The sequence below is a fragment of the Cryptomeria japonica genome, chromosome 5, assembly GCF_030272615.1.
Source record: "Cryptomeria japonica chromosome 5, Sugi_1.0, whole genome shotgun sequence".
NCBI classification, from domain to species: Eukaryota; Viridiplantae; Streptophyta; class Pinopsida; order Cupressales; family Cupressaceae; genus Cryptomeria; species Cryptomeria japonica.
The window spans coordinates 105,621,915-105,641,940 of record NC_081409.1 but is presented as its reverse complement, the minus strand read 5'-3'; the positions used below and the strand labels follow the sequence as shown (position 1 = coordinate 105,641,940).

At 36.0% G+C, this 20,026-nt stretch overlaps 1 protein-coding gene across 1 annotated transcript; it reads left to right on the top strand.

The window, feature by feature from the left end:
• The first annotated feature begins 209 nt into the window (after positions 1-209).
• Positions 210-19,470, top strand: LOC131067383 (peptidyl-prolyl cis-trans isomerase Pin1). The gene is made up of 2 exons (XM_058002365.2): positions 210-855; positions 18,991-19,470. Exons 1-2 carry the CDS (start codon positions 624-626, stop codon positions 19,113-19,115), a joined length of 357 nt encoding a protein of 118 aa, XP_057858348.1. The 5' UTR covers positions 210-623; the 3' UTR covers positions 19,116-19,470.
• The last annotated feature ends 556 nt before the right edge of the window (positions 19,471-20,026 follow it).

Here is a 20,026-nt window from a genome sequence, read left to right as displayed (position 1 = left end):
AAAAAGAATCTCAAAATCACAAAACTCTTTAAAAACTATATTATTATTAAAGGAGATTCCAAATTATCTTTTTGATTCATATATATTTTTTTTCAAATCTAGTACTAAGCTCGCTCATCATTAAATAAGTGCATGTTAAACTTTTTGCCTTTACCTTTATACCAAGCAATCTACCTTTCACCCAAGTCCACTTTTCTATCTATAACTAAGTTCCAAACCCAAACAGCATTTACCAGCTATCTACTGATCGTGTTTGTTGGTGACAGATTGTACTCGCTGGCTTAAGAACTTCCAGAATCTACATACTTACCTCATTGCATGGAACCCAAATCCAAATAAACCTCTAAATAAAGTGGTATCCACAGCCCCACCAATCGCTACAATCCTAGGGCTACCCATCATCTCTTTTTTCAGTTTTTTTCTTCTTTCCCCTCTTCCCCTCACAATCCATATTTTTGGGATTGTTGAAAATTTTGGCCCCCCACTATCTACACCTTACAAAATCCAAAACAAGTGAATTGAAGTAAAAGATTCACATAAAAATCAAAAAAGAATTTTCAGGACGAGGAGATAAAATTCATTACTCCGGCCGACACTCTGATCGATATTTGTTTTCAGACAACATGAGTTCAGAGAAGGCGAGGGCATCCCATTTGCTTATCAAGCACCAGGGATCAAGGAGGCCCGAGTCATGGAGGGATCCAGATGGTGCCAGGATCAAGAACACTACCAAAGAAGCTGCTATTGCTCAGCTCAGAGGGCTGAGGGAAGAAATTGTATCAGGACGATCAAGTTTTGGAGACCTGGCATCACAATACTCTGACTGCAGTTCTGCTAAGAGGCTTGGAGATTTAGGTATTCCTATATTATCTTTGACCATCGAATGTTTTTATCTGATTCAATTTGGATTAGGTTGTTTTTGTGTGAATTTTGTTGAATTGGGTTATCATAAATACCTAAGTAAACTGTATCAAGGCGAGGCCTTTTATTCTGTTTCAGTTTCATTTGGGTTATTTCTGTTTGTAATTTTGTGGATTGGATCAAGTTACACACCTAATATATGCATCGCTAGGGACTGATAAAGCAAAACCTCTATATTACCTATCATCTGTCTATTCTACTCACAAGATTTCGGCATATTTTTTTGTTTGACGACCTGTTTTCTACATTTTGTTAGTATATTTGTCCAGTGTGTATCTGATCGGGGTACATTCTTTCAGGATTTTTTGAAGTAATAGGATGTATTAGTTTATCATTTTTCCGAAATACGGGACTTAACTTTTGTGTGGGTATGTACAGTGTGCCCTATTCTGAATTGGATTATTAGGTTATTGATTATTTGAAGAAATAGGATATATTTTCGCCTGGGCCTGTACCTTTTACTGTTTCCTGAGATGAGTTATCTTTAGGTTTTGTTTTAGTTTATTCTTATTCATTTCTGTTTGTGAGGGCGCTTTAAACAGAAGTGCATATTATCAGATTCAGATCCAGTGGTTGCATCCTTACTTTCCCATCAATTGCGGAAGAGAGAGTTCATGGACCTTTGTTTGGCCAATTGACTAATTTTGAAATCCTTTTTCTTCCAAAAATTGGATTTATAAGCTCGTAAAATGTCCGAAAATGAACCTTTTTTTTTTTTTTTTCTAATGACAACATTTATTAAAGTAGAGTTTGTTTTAGGTTGTAGCGAATCCTTGCCATAAGGCATGTTTGTTTACCTTATTTAAGGAGTGGTTGACAGAAGCTTCTTTTAATATATTTAGCCAAGAGCGAGGAAGACGATGTGATAGCAGAGTAGAAATAGAGATAGAGATGCATGCAGTGTGTACAAAATTGTGTACAAAATAGAAAGATATTGAATAATTATGGATTTTTTCTAAGAGAAGATAACAATAATTTTGTGTATTTTTCAAGAAGAAAGATGAAAGGAATATGATTTATCATATAATGACTTTAAAATTTAAATTGATGGAATGTTGAAGTATTTTTTATGCATGTTTTTCCTCAAACCCATTGACTTATAGCCAAGGGTGTTGCAAGTCAGAGTTGAGTTTGGCAGAGTTTCATAGCAACCGACATGGGTCCATCCTGGTTGTGGTCTGCTACACCTAAAAGAACTCTCTGAAATTTATGGAGAATGAGGTTGGCTGCAAATTCGTGGAAAATTTGGCATAATGGACACACCCCTTGAACCTGGTATCCATGTCAAAAGGAACTTTTTCATGTGTTGCATCATCTCAGTGGTGCGTTTTAAATTTTTTAGGAATACTTACAAAAGAAATGGCGTTTAATTTTTAATTTCTTATAAAGAAATATAATTACACCTAAAAGAACCCTCTGAAATTTATGGAGAATGAGGTTGGCTGCAAATTTGTGGAAAATTTGGCATAATGGACACACCCCTTGAACCTGGTATCCATGTCAAAAGGAAGTCTTTTTCATGTGTTGCATCATCTCAGTGGTGCGTTTTAAATTTTTTAGGAATACTTACAAAAGAAATGGCGTTTAATTTTTAATTTCTTATAAAGAAGTATAATTTGTATTTTACAAATTATACAACGCTTCTCCAGTATTCAGCTCCACGTTTCACAGTTTTTTCTTTTCAACCTCATTTAACAGAACTAAACAGGACTATACTTTTTGATCTGAATTCGCAGTGATTATGTTAACTGTAGTCAAACATTTTAGTCATTAGAGTACTTGGAAGAGTAAGCCGTTGACTTTGAAAACTAAAAATAATGCAGGATGCAATTGTAAAGGGAACTAACTGTGACTATAGCTACAGAAACTGGTGGAATTATATCATTTAAAACACGGTCAGGATGTGAAAAAAGGGGAATGATCTGAAAATCAGCAAGTTTAAATTGTCATTGACATGTCATAAATGTTTATTTGGTCACATTGAAGAATGTGCAAATAGGTCATGTTGGCAATGTCACACTAATCATTGTTTGTCTAAAGGAGGTATGCAAATTGCCAAATGCCATCCAATAGTTGTCATATTTTTTCTGAAGGCAGTCTTGGAACTACTCAACGCATCTGTTTTGGATAAGTTTAGAATTGATTAATGTTATGAGTTTTTTTTTATTATTATCATACATTGAAAATAAGTTTAAAACTGATCATTTACCATAGTTGATTGTTGTTTATGCTGATAAATTGTCATACCATCGTTTTCTCTCAAAGTTCAACTGTACTTTGCTTTTTGATCTAGAATTTTATTGATTTGTGGTAGTGTCATCATGGCATATAAGTACCCTTCTGCCAGCTTAATAGAAATGTGTCTAGGAGATTAACAGTCAGCTAATTTCAAATATAATAAAAAATATAGTGCTCTAAGGTCATATAGGAAGCAAGATTTTATCGTAGCATTTATCAAGACAAACAGACTGTTTATGCATATAGTTTGACCTGCAATATTAAGAAAGCTCGCAAGTTGAGTAGTTCATGTAGAAGTTCAGGATATCTAGCATGTTATCGATGGTTACGGGGTAGCATTTCACAGGCCTTGATTCTATGTTAAACTTCATGGAGTGATTATTGCATGGACATACACAATGCTCAGTTTTAAAGTCACAGATAGTCTTTTTATGAGGGTTTAAGCAACAATTTCCCCGTATTTTGTGTCTTTCAGGATGCCCCTTCTTTTTTAGAACCTATACTGGGAAAACCATATAAAAATAAATGAGAAACAATAGACAAAAAATTGCGTTTGTTCAGCAACTTGATTTTCCAAAATGTGAATGATACAATGATTCTGGAAAATCAAAATTGAAACTGTCTACCTGTGGATATGTCAAAATTCTAATTTAAGCCATTGCCAAAGATTGAAAAAACAATCCTTGCAACCTGAAAACCCGAGTCGCAGAGTTTGCCAGATTTTATCATAGAAATTTGAAATCTGGTGAGCATTAGCAAACATTAAAAGTCAAAATCTGTTCAAAATTGTCACTAGATTCGTCTATATGTGGTTGTACAGTCTGCGACAGGAAAATACAACAGTGTAGTATTAAAGTTGCTAGATGGAAAGATATGCAAATTAAAAAGTTTTGATTTTTTCTGCAAATCAAACATATTGAGTGCTGGAAAGAAAAGTGGATTAGCAGTTACTGAGTGCTGTAAAGAAATGTGGATTAACATATATCAAGTGCTGAAAAGATGTCGAAAGCAACACTTACAAAAGTTCTCTCATGCTCCCAAATCTCTGAGGCTGTGTGCTGCGTGTAGGAGAGAATATCTGAATATGAGAAGGGGTGATGCCCTGGCCAATGTAAGCTGCCAAGGTAATTTTCCCATTAATTACAACTTTCTGAAGTAAGCAGTGTTCCAAATTGATCCATTACTCAGATCTCAAGGCTGCTACAATTTACTTCACAACTGAGATCAGAAAGGGGGGCTTTAGATGTGTTTTTTCAGTGGATGCTAATGAATGGGAAAAAAAGTTGCTGCGAAGTGCCTGCACAGAGCCGAGGGGCATGGAGGAATTTGTTGCAGAAGGCATAGGCCGTTCTCTGCTCAACAGTTCAAACCTTTAGCAATAGTTGTGTGTTGTGTGCACTTTCTCAACTCAATGTGGTATGCACACAATGGTACAATTTAGCTTTTAATTTTATGTTTAGCTTTGACTCTTAGGTTTAGTTTGAACTTTTGCAACTTTTTATTGGTTTTCAATTAAATATGGAAAAGTTCATCAGTAATTTTATTTATTAATTTTATAAACTAAACTTAAAAGCATTTTATGTAACATTTTAGAAGAGTTTGCTAACCATTTTAACTTTTTAGTTAATAATAAAATCATTTATTAATTTTTTATAATTTTATAAACTATTATTAATATTAGTATTTATATTCCTTTAATTAATTGACTTTTTTTGATAGATAAAAGATACATACTGTTTATAATCAAAGATTACAAAACAGAAAATATTAAGACTGAGTATGATGACAGCTCTTGAACATTATAAACATGATTATCACCATAACAAACTATTTTACAAACCATAGTAGACAAAAAAGACAAGCACAGGACAATAAAGCCCAGCCAACGGTACAAATAACAATTTACAGTATGCAGTCTTTTAAATAAATACTACCCAGAACAAAATCCAACCATATAGAGCACAGCATTTGACAACATTCACATCAGCAACAAAAAACCCAGAGACACGACCATGTAATTTCAGTATGCAAGACTGGCACAAATGACCTCAGGAACCACCGTCCAGGCCAAAAGAGCTGTTCTTCAGCTTCATCAGAATTGCCTGCTGAGTGAGGAATCTAATCGCTTTTTAAGCCTTGGTGACCAAGAATCTTTCTATGAGGAAGAAGACTTATCTAGATGAAGAAGATTTGCCATTTCCACCACAGGTTGGTACCCTTCCATCCAGCATCCATCTCTCAGAAATAGCTGGATGGAAGCTGCTTCTTAATAATTCCATCCACATGAGCTTCGACAGTCCTCACCATTTGAAAAGAAGCAAGGCTGCAGAATTTGAACCCCGAACATGGGAATGAGGAAAGCTTTTTTGGATTTGCTTTGTTGGCTGTGTCCACCAGGCACAAACAGAGCTTCTCCCAAATGTAAATCCAACCCAAAGCTTTTGTTAACACTTTGTCTCTTGTGATCATGAGAACGATAAATTATAAAGGCCACACACATGTAGTGTTCTTGAGAAAATCTTGCTCAAGAATTTCAGCAATTGCTTCCGTCACGTTTTCCACTTGGAAGAAAAATACCTTTCTAAGCCTTGCTTTCAAAATCTCCACTATAAATGCTATTTGCCTCATTGTTGCACCCAACACTAGCATCTCCATATTACTAGGTGGCTATGCAAATGCTATGTGCTGAGAGAATGATGAATAGTGGAAGAGAACTTGTGAATATATGCTACCTGGTGGAGTGTAATGAAATAATTGCAATAACCTTTTGTTGAAACCTTGTATCAGTTGATGCTAGCCTTACCCTCATTACTCCACAGACGATCTGAACCTTGCCACATTTCAATATGATTGCTGGTAATGATTGCCTTTTTTGATTCAATGCCCCACATTTAGATAGAAAGTCAGCCATCATGTTACCTTTGTATCAACAATGTGAAATGAAGGAATCCTCTAAAGAATCAAGGATTATAAAAATTTCCTTTAATATATTTTGTATTTTCCAATTTAACAAAAATAATTTCCTTTAACAGTGAAGTATGACCAATGAATCTCCGTCTATACTTGGATGGGGAACAATATAAGCCAAGAAGGAGGGCTTTTGTTTCAGCCTCATTGTTCGTTGTTCAAAGCCCCGTTGAAATTCATTTTCCAAGTTCCCAACAGGGGGTGGGGGGTGTGGAATCCATTTCACTCTTGATATGTTTGAGATTGCCACATGAGCAGGCTTGTTTTTTTAACTTTTAATAGATTTAAATAAAATAAAAATAAAAATCGCAGATTTATATTATTCAAATTTGATCACAGCTTTTTCCCCAAATTTTATCTGATGATGAACTTGTTTCAAATTTTTTCTTCGTTGAACTTGTTTCGAATTTTTCCTTCACTGAACTTGAACACGAACAGAAACCTTGTGACATAGCTGAAAATAAAGGAGGGGTGTAAGAGCAATGGACAGTTGGTGAGGTCTTATAAAGTATAGGAAGCTAAAGAATAAATAAAAATGAAATATCTACATGCTTGTTGAAGGATACAAAGGGGTGAGAACTGGGTTCCTGTGGGATAATTCCGTGTGCTGATTACTCCAGTAGTCTTCTTTTTATTTTCCTTTAGTATTGGTTATGATTCATGAAGTGAAATATTCACATTGAATTTTCTTTTTCTTTGTTGTCATTTGGCATTGGTGCATTTGTAGTATTTGTTTCGTCTATTGACTTATCCATACATGACAACTCTCTGCTCTACTTCCATGTTTGTGCAAGTATATTCACACGCTACATGTATGTCTTCAGAAATGATCAATTCTTTTATGTCTAAATACTTGTATCATTTAAGCTATTTTCACTCATCAAATACTTGGGTGACATCTGGCACTTGCCTTGCCCCTTGGCCTCTGTCCCAACATTTGGGAGGATAATGTTCCAGAGTTTCCATCACCTGGGGTCTGTGGAAGTAGTCTGCACAAGTATTTGGGACATATCCCAAGATAACTTGTTCCTATGAGGATGCAGTGGATGTTGGGATACTTCCTTGGGTAACTCTTCTGTTTGAAAATTGGCTTTCAAGATATTCTTTTAATATTTTATGCTATGTACATAGTTAGTTTCTAATTCCACAAGATACTGTCTTGTTCATATTGCTTTTTCTGATTGTAGCATTTTATTGTATTGCAAACTTTATATTATTGCCCATGGATGCCTTTTTTCAAAAACATCTCAAATTTCTGTTAGCGCAAGTTAATATGCCTTCTTACTTCATAGGTATGAAATGGGTTTAAGAGTACAAAATTCAATGCATATATAAGCTCAGCTAAAGAAGAGTGTGTGATAATATCAAATGTACTCTAAGAACAATTAGGCTTTGGAGGGCTGATACATAACAACGACAAAAGAAAAACAAACATGAAGCTACAACATGCAAATGCTCAAGAAGCAAAATACCATTAGGAAGGCAACAACAACATGAAGCTACAAGATGCAAAAGTGATGTAAAACAAGCTAGGAGAGTGAGTATATATGGACTAAGTGAGAGAGGGGAGGTGGCAAATAAATCAGTAAGGAGAGTTCACCAAAAGTATCCAAGAATGGTAAATGTAACTCCCATGGATCACGCCGACACTTCACACCTCTCACACTAATACTCACTCTACTAACCTAAGCAAAATAAATACCCACTAGAAAAATAAAAACATTCACTAACAAGGAGAATATGCTTGCAGGGGGGAACTGTTCCTAATAAAGTAAAAGGCAAAATTGATGAGTTTAGTTGTGGTCAAATGCATAACACTAGTTCAACAGTGGCTGAATATGTTGCATTAATTCAACGGTGGTTGAAGTTGTACCTGGGCGTGCAGAGCAGGTTTTGGTTGCAGTTGAACTTTGTTTAAAAAACAACAGTGGTAGGACCTGAAGGGTTTTAGAGCTCCAAAACATATCTAAAAGATTCCTTGTGGTTTCTACGATGGTTGAACTTTCTTCTTTGAACCATTTGTTACTCTTCTTATTATAAAAACACTTAGAGAGGTCATTGTATGGGGATTTTGCCATAGTGTTGTTAGGAAAGCTGGTAATAAAGGCTTGTTGCTGACAACTTACAAGTATTTGAGATTGTAGCAAAGATTTAGAGAGAGAGAGAGAGAGAGTCTTAGAGAGCTGGTGTGCTGTAGGACATTGCTAATGTAGGAAAGAAACTATGTTGCAGGGTTTGTCCCTGAAGGCCTCCATAGCTAGCCTAGGGTTTCGATTCCCCAAGGTCCACCTCAGGCACAACCCAGATGGTCCAGGGATGCCATACACATACCTGGGTTTCCCAGGCAGTGAATAGGGTGTGCCCAAGAGAGAGAGAGAGAGTCTTAGAGAGCTGGTGTGCTGTAGGACATTGCTAATGTAGGAAAGAAACTATGTTGCAGGGTTTGTCCCTGAAGGCCTCCATAGCTAGCCTAGGGTTTCGATTCACCAAGGTCCACCTCAGGCACAACCCAGATGGTCCAGGCATGCCATACACATACCTGGGTTTCCCAGGCAGTGAATAGGGTGTGCCCAAGTTGCTTGGGTAGTGCATAGGGTGAACCCCAGTTGAAAACAATTAAAGAGTTTGACTGTGATATTCCAATTCAAAATGCCCTCTCTTTACCAGGTTTCTAATATGTTATTACCTATTTGATTGAACCCATGAGCTGGCAACTCAAAAAACTGCTGCAGTCTCTCATAAAGATACCTCATTATTATCTTTTAGGTGGTATTAAGCTGGGGGCAAAGGGCAGGAATCTCCATATACAAGTATGTGGGGCCAGCATGTGAATTGTCTGGAGCTGCTTCCACTTAGTTTCACGTATATGAGGGGATACATGGTCAAAAGACTCAAAACAAATCACATCTACCATTTTTTAGTTGTATTATATGGTAACTAAAAAGCATAAATATATTATAATTTACAGTCTTGGAGATCTTCATCTAATCATACTTTTTATTTATAAATATATTATATTTATTATTTGATAATTAATATTAATTAATTTATTATATAATTATTATTTGTAAAATAGTAAATTCTTTCCTAATGTTAATATGGTCAAATCCAGCTGTACCAAACTGAACCCTGAACTACCTTGTATCTGAACTGAACCATTGTAACAGTTCATGTAGTGGTTTGAGGAGGAACAATACCTCACTCTTCTGAAAGTTTTCTTCGTATTCGGGTTTGTCTAGGTCACATTGCTGGTATTTTCTCATTCTTAGTGCTGCTTATGCTCTTTGCGTGAATTCACTTACTAAATGTACCTTGTTCTTTGCATTAAGATGCAAATGTGGGGACCATTTTACCGTTTTCCACATTAGGAACAAAAACTAATGCAACCAGGTTTTGATAGGGAAGAATAGGATCTATTATGAAGAGCTGCATAGTGGAATATTCACAGTAGTTTATATACAAAGCGTATCTTGTTCTATGCCTTAAAATGCAAGTGTGGGGACTGTTTTCCATATTCTGCATTAGGAATGACAAGTTGACAACTTATGCAACCAGGTTACATTAGGGAAGAATAGGGTCTATTGTGAGGAGCTGCATAGTGGAATATTCACACTAGTTTATGGTTGAAATGCAACAGCTTTTCTGATTTGGAAGAACATTGACATCAGGGAAGAACAGGATCTGTTGTGAGGAGCTACATGGTGGTATATTCACAGTAGTTTATGGTTCTGATGCAATAGTACTGATGATACCAACCTATAAGGATTGCTATGCGCCTAGGGATGCAGTAGATGCTAATACACTTGCCTGTGCAACACTGCTTTTAAGAATTGGTCATGAGGACAATCCTCGAATGTTTTATTCTATGTGCATGGTCAGTTCCTAATTCCAAACATGATCATAATTGGTCCCTGTTAATTTTGTAACGTCGGTCGTGCTATTTCATGCTTCCGATATATATATTAATTTGATTACATATACTAATATGTTAACTTCTTGTATATACGTTAACTAATGATAAATAAAACCAAAGTTAACTTATCATGTTTGACGAACGGTTACACCGTTCATGGTATCAGCTGGTAAAGCGATTCTCAAACAAGTCACACTCCTTCCGATCGGGTAAGTAAACGGTGATCAGTTTATGTACTGTGTTGAGAGGTACATAGGGAAGAGATGTGTCTTCCCACGTGGGAAGACATATCTCTTCACTACGTAACCCCTCATCCACTTATATAGCATGCTTACATTGAGGAGGTTGCATACACCGAAATTGATAAGTGTGGTGCATCTTTAAATCACGCTATAGCAGATAAAATACAATTTTCAGATCATATCTCCATCTCTTCTATTTTTGATCGCAGAATTTTGAAAGAACTTAACATGGTATCAGAGCGAAGTTAAGGAAGATCATAATAAAATTTTGTAACAATCTCATAGACTTTCACCAGGCTCTTACTAAAGATCACATTCCTATAATCCTAATGGCAACCGGAGTTAGGTTTGAAGATAGATTAGATGGAGCATCAAATTTTGCATCTTGGAAATTTGAAAGAAAATAAAATTGACTCCCATGTGAAAAGTGAAATTCCTGAACCCTCTGATGATACAGAGAAAATTTAGTGGAGCAAGGACAGTGAGAAGGCCCTTAAGATAATTGTGGATTCAGTAAGAGACCACATTGTACTAGTTATTTCTAAATATGAGACGGCCTTTTAGATGTTCAAAGCACTAGCTGACATTTATGAAATTAACAACACTAGTAGGGCTCTCACCCTAAAGAATCAACTACACCATATAAAGATGAATAAAGGAGAAACAGTTACATCCTATTTCTTGAGGATCACTGAGCCTAGGGATCAACTATCCACTATTGGACATCTAGTAGACAACAAAGAACGTGCTATGATGGCCCTAAATGGTCTTCCTACCTCATGGGAATTGTTCATTCAAGGAATCAGTGCTAGTTCTAAATTTCCTAAGTTTGATAGATTGAAAACCGATTGCATTCAAGAGGAATCTCGGCTTGTCACAAGAGGAATAAAACAAAACAATGGTAATGAAGACGTTCAAGTTCTAAACTCTAATTCCCACAAGAAAGGAAAGAAGAAGAACTTTAAGAGAAAAAGGGACAACAACTCAAATGGGAAGAGGTCTTCAAAGAAGAAGAGAGACATTTTTTGAAGTACAATGTTTCAGATGTGACCAATATGGGCACTATGCAATGAAGTGTCCAGACAGGATCAAACAACAAGCTTCAATGGCAGAAATTAAGAAAGGGAGTAATTCCGAGAGGCTAGTCTTCTACTTAGCCCTCTTTAGTCAAGTCACCTCCAGTTTCAACACATGGGTGATTGACAGCGGAGCATCTCGACACATCACTGGATTTCGTGAGCACCTAGATACACTTGTGGAAAGTTCAAATGAAGAAGTGACAATTGGTGATGACTCAAATTATCCAGTTACGGGAATAGGAACCTGCAATATCAACCTAAAGTCAGGCATATCCCTACAACTGACTGGAGTTCTATTTGTACTTGGTATAAAGAGAAACCTTGTCTCAGTTTCTGCACTTGAAGATAAGGGTTACAGATTAACCTTTATGGAAGGAAAGGTACTTGCTTGGCCAAAGAACTCCACCATCAAGAAAGCCCACACCATTGGAGTAAGACAAGGGAGCCTCTACAGACTTTGCACCACTCCACCTCTAGCCTTGATTCATGAGACTCCAGATTCGAATGAATGTTGGCACAAAAGATTAGGGCACATTCATTTCCATGCCCTACCTAAGATAGAGAAGATGGTGATGGGCTTACCCAAGCTAAGTCAAAAATCTGAAGGAGCCTGCAAAGGGTGTGCCTTGGGAAAGAATACTAAAGGGTCTTTTAATTCTAGCAACAGTAAATCCAAAAATGTATTAGAATTAGTTCATTCTGATTTATGTGGACCCATGTCTATACCCTCATTAGGGGGATTTTTATATTATGTAATATTTGTAGATGATTATTCATGGAAGACCTGGATATGTTTTCTGAGGTACAAAGAGTCTGAAGAAATCCTTTCTAAATTTAAGGAATTCAAAGCTCTTGCAGAAAATATGACAAGTAAGAAAATCATAACCTTAAGAATAGACAATGGGGGGGAAAACACTTCTGATACGTGTAAAGATTATTGTATAAATGCTCGGATTAAGAGGGAGTTAACTGTACCTTATAACCCACAACAAAATGGGGTAGGTGAAAGAAAGAATAGGACTATAGTAGAAGTTGCTAGGGCTATGTTGTTTGACCAAAATATAGAAACCTCATTTTGGGCTGAAGCATCTAGGACAGCTGTGTACATTCAAAATAGATGTCCTCATTCTCTTCTTGACAATAAAACCCCCGAAGAAGCCTTTACTGGCAACAAACCTGACATAAGTCATTTCCGGATCTTTGGGTGTCCAGTCTATATTCATGTCCCCAAAGAAAAGAGGTCAAAGTTAGAACCTTCTGGAAAGAAAGGAGTATTTGTTGGGTACAGTGAAACCTCTAAAGCCTACAAGATATACATACCTGGTCAAAGGCAAATTGAACTAAGCAGAGATGTCATCTTTGAGGAAGACATAGCATTCAGGAGGTCCAAAAGCTCTAATGAATTAGAACACCAAGATCCTCCTACAAGCTTGGATGAGGATTCCACCCCTGAGATTTAGAGGGAGACCCTTGAAGATGCTGAGCATGAAGTTCTAGGCTTACCTTTAGAAGAAAATTATCCCGAAACTAGGAAGAGACCACTTTGGGCTAAAAAGATGCCTCAAGAAGCTGAAAATTATGCTACTCCAAAGGGGACCTTCAGAGAAAGTAAGAGACCTAACCTATTTTCCAGTAATACTGCTTTGATGAGTGAGATCATTGATGCAGAACCTTCCTGTGTTGGAGATGCGCTCAAGCATCAAGTTTGGAAAGATGCTATGTCAGAAGAGTATCAGTCAATTCTGAAAAATGATGTCTGGGATATTGTGCCTAGGCCTAAAGGCAAATTTGTGGTATCTTCTAAATGGCTCTTCAAAATCAAACATGCAGTAGATGGCAGCATTGAGAAGCACAAAGCAAGGTTTGTTGCCAAAGGTTTCTCATAGAAAGAAGGTATTGACTATGAAGAGACATTTGCTCTTGTTGCCAGATACACTTCTGTCCGAGCAGTTTTGGCTATTGTAGCATCTAAAGGATGGAAAATCCATCAAATGGATGTCAAGACTGCTTTTTTGAATGGTAAGATTGAAGAAGAAGTTTATTTGGAGCAACCTGAAGGTTTTGTGATTCATAAGGCTGAATCACATGTCTGCAGATTAAAGAAAGCTCTTTATGGACTGAAATAGGCCCCTAGAGCATGGTATGAAAGAATTGATCACTATCTCTTGGAATTAGGGTTTTCCAAGAATGTAGCACATCCAAATCTCTACTACAAGGTAATCAATGGTGAATTATTAATTCTTATTCTTTATGTTGATGATCTACTAATCACAGGAGAGGATAATTGTATTTCTCGATGTAAGAAAGAATTAGCCTCTGAGTTTGATATGAAAGATTTGGGAATTCTTCAATACTTCCTTGGATTGGAAGTTTGGCAGCAGGCAGATGGTATAATCCTTAATCAAGGAAAATACACCATTGATATACTCAAGAGATTTAGAATGTTGGATTGTAGATCCATGACCACACCTATGGAGACAAATCTGCACAAGCTAAAGGAAACAGCTTAGAGACAAATTATTGGATTTCTGATGTATTTGGTAAACACAAGACTTGATATATGTTATGCTGTAAATGCACTAAGTCAGTTCATGTGTGAACCCAGGGAAATACATCTTGTTGCTGCAAAGCATATTCTGAGATATCTTCGAGGAACTATTTGTTTTGGTTTGAAATATAAACATGTAGAACTTGACCTACATGGATTCATTGATTCTGATTGGGTTGGAAGCATAGTTGACAGGAAAAGCACATCAGGATGTTGCTTCAGTTTAGGATCAGGAATGATCTCATGGATATGTAGAAAACAGTCTTCAGTTGCTCAGAGTTCTACAGAAGCTGAATACATTGCAGCCTCCATGGGAGCAAGAGAAGTTGTATGGCTTCGGAAATTGCTTGTAGGACTGTTTGGTTAGCCCTTAAATCCTACTGTCATCTACTGTGACAATCAGAGTTGCATCAAGCTTTCGATGAATCCAGTATTTCATGACAGGTCTAAACACATTGAGATTCCTTATCACTATGTTCGAGATATGGTGGAAAGGAATGTGATCTGACTGAATTATATTAGTACAGGTGATCAGATTGCAGACATTCTTACCAAGCCTCTCTCCAGGATCAAGATTGAACACTTTAGAGATAAACTTGGTATGGTTAAAAATGTTATTTAATTTTGAGATAGAGTCTCATTTATTCTAATATACTAATATATTTAAAGATGTTTAGTGTGTAAACTCTTTTATTTGTCATTTGTGTGACTCCATGACTGCATGGGCCTTTTGTGAACATTATTGAAGGGTGACGACTTTTTAATAATGAACACTTGTTTCAAATTGATATTGTAAGGTGACGATTTTACAATTATCAATTTAACTATCTTGATGGATATCATGCAACTTGATATCTGTGGACATGTCATGATAGTATATATATCTCTGAGACATTATGGTAGATATTTGTTGGTTGATATCATTAAATAAACCATAATTATGATAGAGATCTTCATGGTGAATATTATGGACATAATATTCGTGGACATGCCATGAAATTATTATCAGTATGGTAGGCATCATGTGACTTGATGCCAGTGCACATACCTTACTTGATAACTATGAGTTATGGTGAGTATCATGAGACTTGATATTCATTGTTGAACCATATCTCTGAATATCACTATGGTGTGATATCTCTTCTCTTCACAATCAATGGATGAATTGTGATGTTTTCTCTAACATGAAATGTGTCCTCCCCAAAGAAACGGGAATTGCCATGAATCGCCTAAACTCGGCGAGTCCGAGTCCGAGTCATGCTCGCCGAGTCTCTGGGACTCGGACTCGGACTCGTCTGAGTCTGGCGAGTTTGGCTCAAACTCGCCAAACTTGGTGAGTCCCAAGCCCCAAACTCGGTTACTGCCTGGGTTAAGTAAAATGACAAAAAAAAAATATTTTAAAAAGTTTTTTTAAAATGAATGGTCTCGTCTTTGTTCACTACAACCTCCGCCTTAGAATGAGAAAAATTAGGGTTACAACATGTTAGCCAATAGAAAAATAACACCCGACGCCTTTATTAAATAATAAGTTTTTTTGGAAGAATAGGATCTATTATGAAGAGCTGCATAGTGGAATATTCACAATAGTTTATATACAAAGCGTATCTTGTTCTATGCCTTCAGATGCAAGTGTGGGGACTGTTTTCCATATTCTGCACTAGGAATGACAAGTTGACAACGGTAACACCGTTCATGGTATTGGGTGGTAAAGCGATTCTCAAACAAGTCGCACTCCTTCCGATCGGGTAAGTAAACGGTGATCAGTTTATGTACTGTGGTGAGAGGTACATAGGGAAGAGATGTGTCTTCCCACATGGGAAGACATATCTCTTCACTACGTAACCCCTCATCCACTTAAATAGCATGCTTACATTGAGGAGGATGCATACACGAAATTGATAAGTGTGGTGCATCTTTAAATCACGCTATAGCAGATAAAATACAATTTTCAGATCATATCTCCATCTCTTCTATTTTTGATCACAGAATTTTGAAAGAACTTAACAGTCCCTTCTTTGTTTTATTTGTAGCATTTTATTTTTTGAAAACATTATATTATTGTGTCAACTTAACTTTTATAAGTCTTAACTCTTATTAGTCCCTTCAATAAGCTGTGTGTTGAGTTTAAGTGTAAAATATTGAACAAAGTACATATAGATGCTGCAAAAGATCGTACAATATTTTAAGGTGTTTGATAATAATTTCAAAGCAATTTAAGAACAATTTAGCTTTTAGAGAGCTGATAGATAACAACAAAGAAGGAAAAACAAACAAATTGTAAGGACAGTCATAAGGCTTTGCATCAAGTGTAGGGATCAGTGAGCAAGTCCCAAAAGAGGTTCTGGATGGATTCAGTAGTTTTCTGATTTAGAATGGCATGCTATCAAAGTTACCTTCAACATGGATTGATTCGTGCTGGGAGATCTGCTGAATGCTGAGACACTTCTCTGGGTAACACTGCTTTTTGAGAGCCGGGTATTGGGATAATCCTCTTATGTTGTATTTTTTACAGAGTCAGTTTCTAATTTCAAAAGATAATTATTGTTGGTCACTTCGTTGTTTTAGTTGCAATATTTTATTTTAATCTTAAAAGTTAAATCCTATTAGCACAAGTTAAGAAAGATGCATTCATTAAGCTGCGAGATGAATTTAAGAATACAAATTTAATGAAGTATTATAAACTCAGCAAAAGATCATGCAGTATTTTAAAGATTATAGGAATATGTTTGTATATTTTGCATGTTTCTCCTTGCTGATTATACACTTGTCCACAATGTTTCCCATTTTTTAGGCAGTTAGTCCATCCATGGTTTTATGCTGATTGTTTTTTAACACCACTTGGTGGTTTCCTATTGTGATGTGCCTATAAATAAATGCATATGGATTAGGGTTATTATGGGTAAAGAGCATCTTATAAAGCATATTAAACTGCTGTATTTGGAGAGTTGAGGATCTATTTTATCTCCTGTTGACAGTGCTGAAACTCTGCATTGTGTTGCAATCCTATCATTGAGATTATACTATGTTACTGGTTTTCTGGCCTCATTCTCTGGATCCTCGTCTGATTTGAGCCGAATACAAGTACGTGGTTTGGCTCCTTCTTGGTGCAGGCAGGGAATGTGTTTTGCAGCCTAGATTTGTTTGAGTGTGTCCATGGCTGTACCTTGGGCAAATCTGGGCTGCAAAACACAAAATCAGAATGGACCTGCAGTGAATTGGATGTGAGAGTTTTATTTTTTTAATGGTTGTTTACAATGTGATGGTCTTGCTGCAAATTCAGGCAAAAACCAGACATCCTTGTCATTCTGTCCTGCGTACAAGCTTGTGCTTCTTTTGCTTGGTTTCCCTTTCAAAATTGTGAAGGGTCGCATTGAACCATCTGAACAGCATTGGATCATGTAATCTTCAAAAATTATTTATCCTGCAAGGGTTTAAAGTCTCCTGTTAACCTGCTGGTAAGACATCCTTCACCGGATGATAGATGCCCAGAAGTATTTCTGTAAAATGGTCTTTTCATTATTTGTTGTTTATTTGTTTTATCTTTTGCAGAATAATTTTTTAGTTTCAATGCTTTATTTGATAGTTTTTTCAATTACTAAAAGATTCATCTATTTTAAGTAAGTAAAGGCCTTTTATGGTTTAAAATTTTAAATAATTAAATATGGACAATTGGAACCTGATTTTTGTCTGTGTTGTATATGTGAACTGAATTCCTGTACCTGAATCCAAACCTGAACCAGTAACTCAGGTATCTTAGGATATGTTGAGTGTGCTTTGGAGGATGGATTTTTCCTCAAGGGTTTTCCCAGTGTATATCTTGTCACTGTTACTCTGCTGAAATGTGTATAGATCTGTTCTTATTTGCATCATCTCTCTCATGGTATTAGTGTTGATCTAGTTGACTTTCCTTTCAAAAGAGAGTAGGATGATAAATTTAACAGTATTTCAAGAACAATTTGACTTTAAAAGAACCATCAATGAAGGAAATACAAGCAAATTGAAAGGTGCCTGGCATGTGCTTGGGATACAGCAGATACTGGTATATATACCCAGGTACAATGCTTCTTGAGAACTGGGCATCAAGATAGCCCTCTAATGCTGTATTCTACGTAAAGGATCTGATTCCAAACGATAATTATTTTTTGTAGCATTTTTTTTCAATGTTTTAGTAGTAGCATTTTATTTCTTGGAAACATTATGTTATTTGGTTACCCTTTTTAATCTAATATCCTATGAGCTCAAGTTAAGACTCCATCAACAAGCTGTGAGAGGAGTTTAAGAGTACAAAATTCAATGAAATATGTAAATACTCAAAAAAAATCACATAGTATTTAAAAAATTAAAGAGTAATGATAATTTTAACAGTTCTTTAAGAACTATTTGACTTTAGAGGTTTGATAGATAACAACAATGAAGTAGAATCAAGCAAAATTGGAAGGAGGGCAGAAGGCTATGCATTTAGTGTAGGGACTAGTGGGCAGGTCCCAAGAGTGGTCCTGAAAAAATGCAATAGTTTTTCTAATTTTGAAGAATAGTCTACAAAAGATACTAACCAATAAGGATTTGTGTGTGCTTGTGAGAAATTAGGGAGCAGCAGGAAATTTTTGAAACAGGGTGGAAGGAGTAAGCAGTAGTTTTCTTTCATAAGAATATTCTATAAAAGAACTAGAGGGTTGTACTGTCTTTTTTATTGTATTGGGTTTTCTTGAATTGTGAAATTTCATCTCTTTTTCATAAGTAATTCTTATCAGTTAAACTTGTTGCACTAGTTTAACCATATTATGATTCAGTTACTATGGTGGCTTCCTGGTTTTTTGTTAAATAATTGCTGGAAATGTTTTCCATTTTACCAGAAAGAGACATTTTTATCAATATGCCAAGACATTCCTTTGTTTACCCATTTTTTTGTGTTACTGTTTGAATTCAAAAGTATAAGCATATTATTGTTTTGTCAGCTTCTTTTGTCTTTGTATTTTTCGTCAATTGAAAGTGACAGCTTCTTGAGTTCACTTAATATAATGTGTATTTTTCTGGAAAAAAAAACCATTGGAGCTGATCTCTCTTTTTTCCAAACTTTTACAGGGTCATTTACTCGAGGCAGAATGCAGAAGCCTTTTGAAGATGCCACATTTGCCTTGAAAGTTGGTGAGATTAGTGGTATTGTGGAAACAGACAGTGGGGTGCACATTATCCTAAGAACAGGATAATGATTGGAACAATCTTATTATTGCATTACATACATAGGATACTGTATTGTTTATGCCTTATGGTAATACAATTTTATGTGAACTAGCAAAATGGCGTGAAAGGATTGGCATTATCTGCGAGTGAACCTTTAACAGGCATTTAGCCTACAGATGGATCATTCTTCTTGTGAGGAGAGTTTATGAGGGTTCTGTGGTTTCTATGTTCATGACATGAATTCACAACAGTGCTGATAGATATATACAAGAGATGATTGAATAAATGATTATCATAGGAAATTCAGTCTATGACCATTCTAAATGGCAGATGTATCCTATTTATATTTCATATATATATACGTTGAAAACATTGAAATTATTTTCAACTATTACAGCTGTGTGATCTCTTGTTTTTTGAGTGGTAACGATGTACTTATGGGATATTTGCTTATATTGATGGCTTTAGATGAACTGCATATGACATTCTGGGATATGTTTAGACTGATGAAATTGTTTAACATTGAAATACCTTCCTTCGACACTTTTCCGTTTAAGGTGCAATTTAAAATGAGTTTTGCAAAGAATTAAATGAGGACACACTGGTCAGACTTCTGTGTGTTAAAATTTAGTTACTAGAATCTTTTAATCTTTATCAGTTATATTCTTTTTCAAGTTTGAAATTGACTAGTGGATCGAACTTAGATTGGAAGGGATTTATGGCAACACACTATTATGGCTGCACTGCTCTCAAGGGGTTATATCAAGCTGCATTTGCGTGGCATTTATCATTAATGCTTGATTTTAGATGTTAAAGGTGGAAAAAGTTGTCATTTCTAAGTGCATTGTATGGGATTTAAATGCTAATAGTCAACTGGCAGCAAATGACATGTTATTCTTTTTTCCTTAACAAAACATTAGATACATTAAAGCAGAGA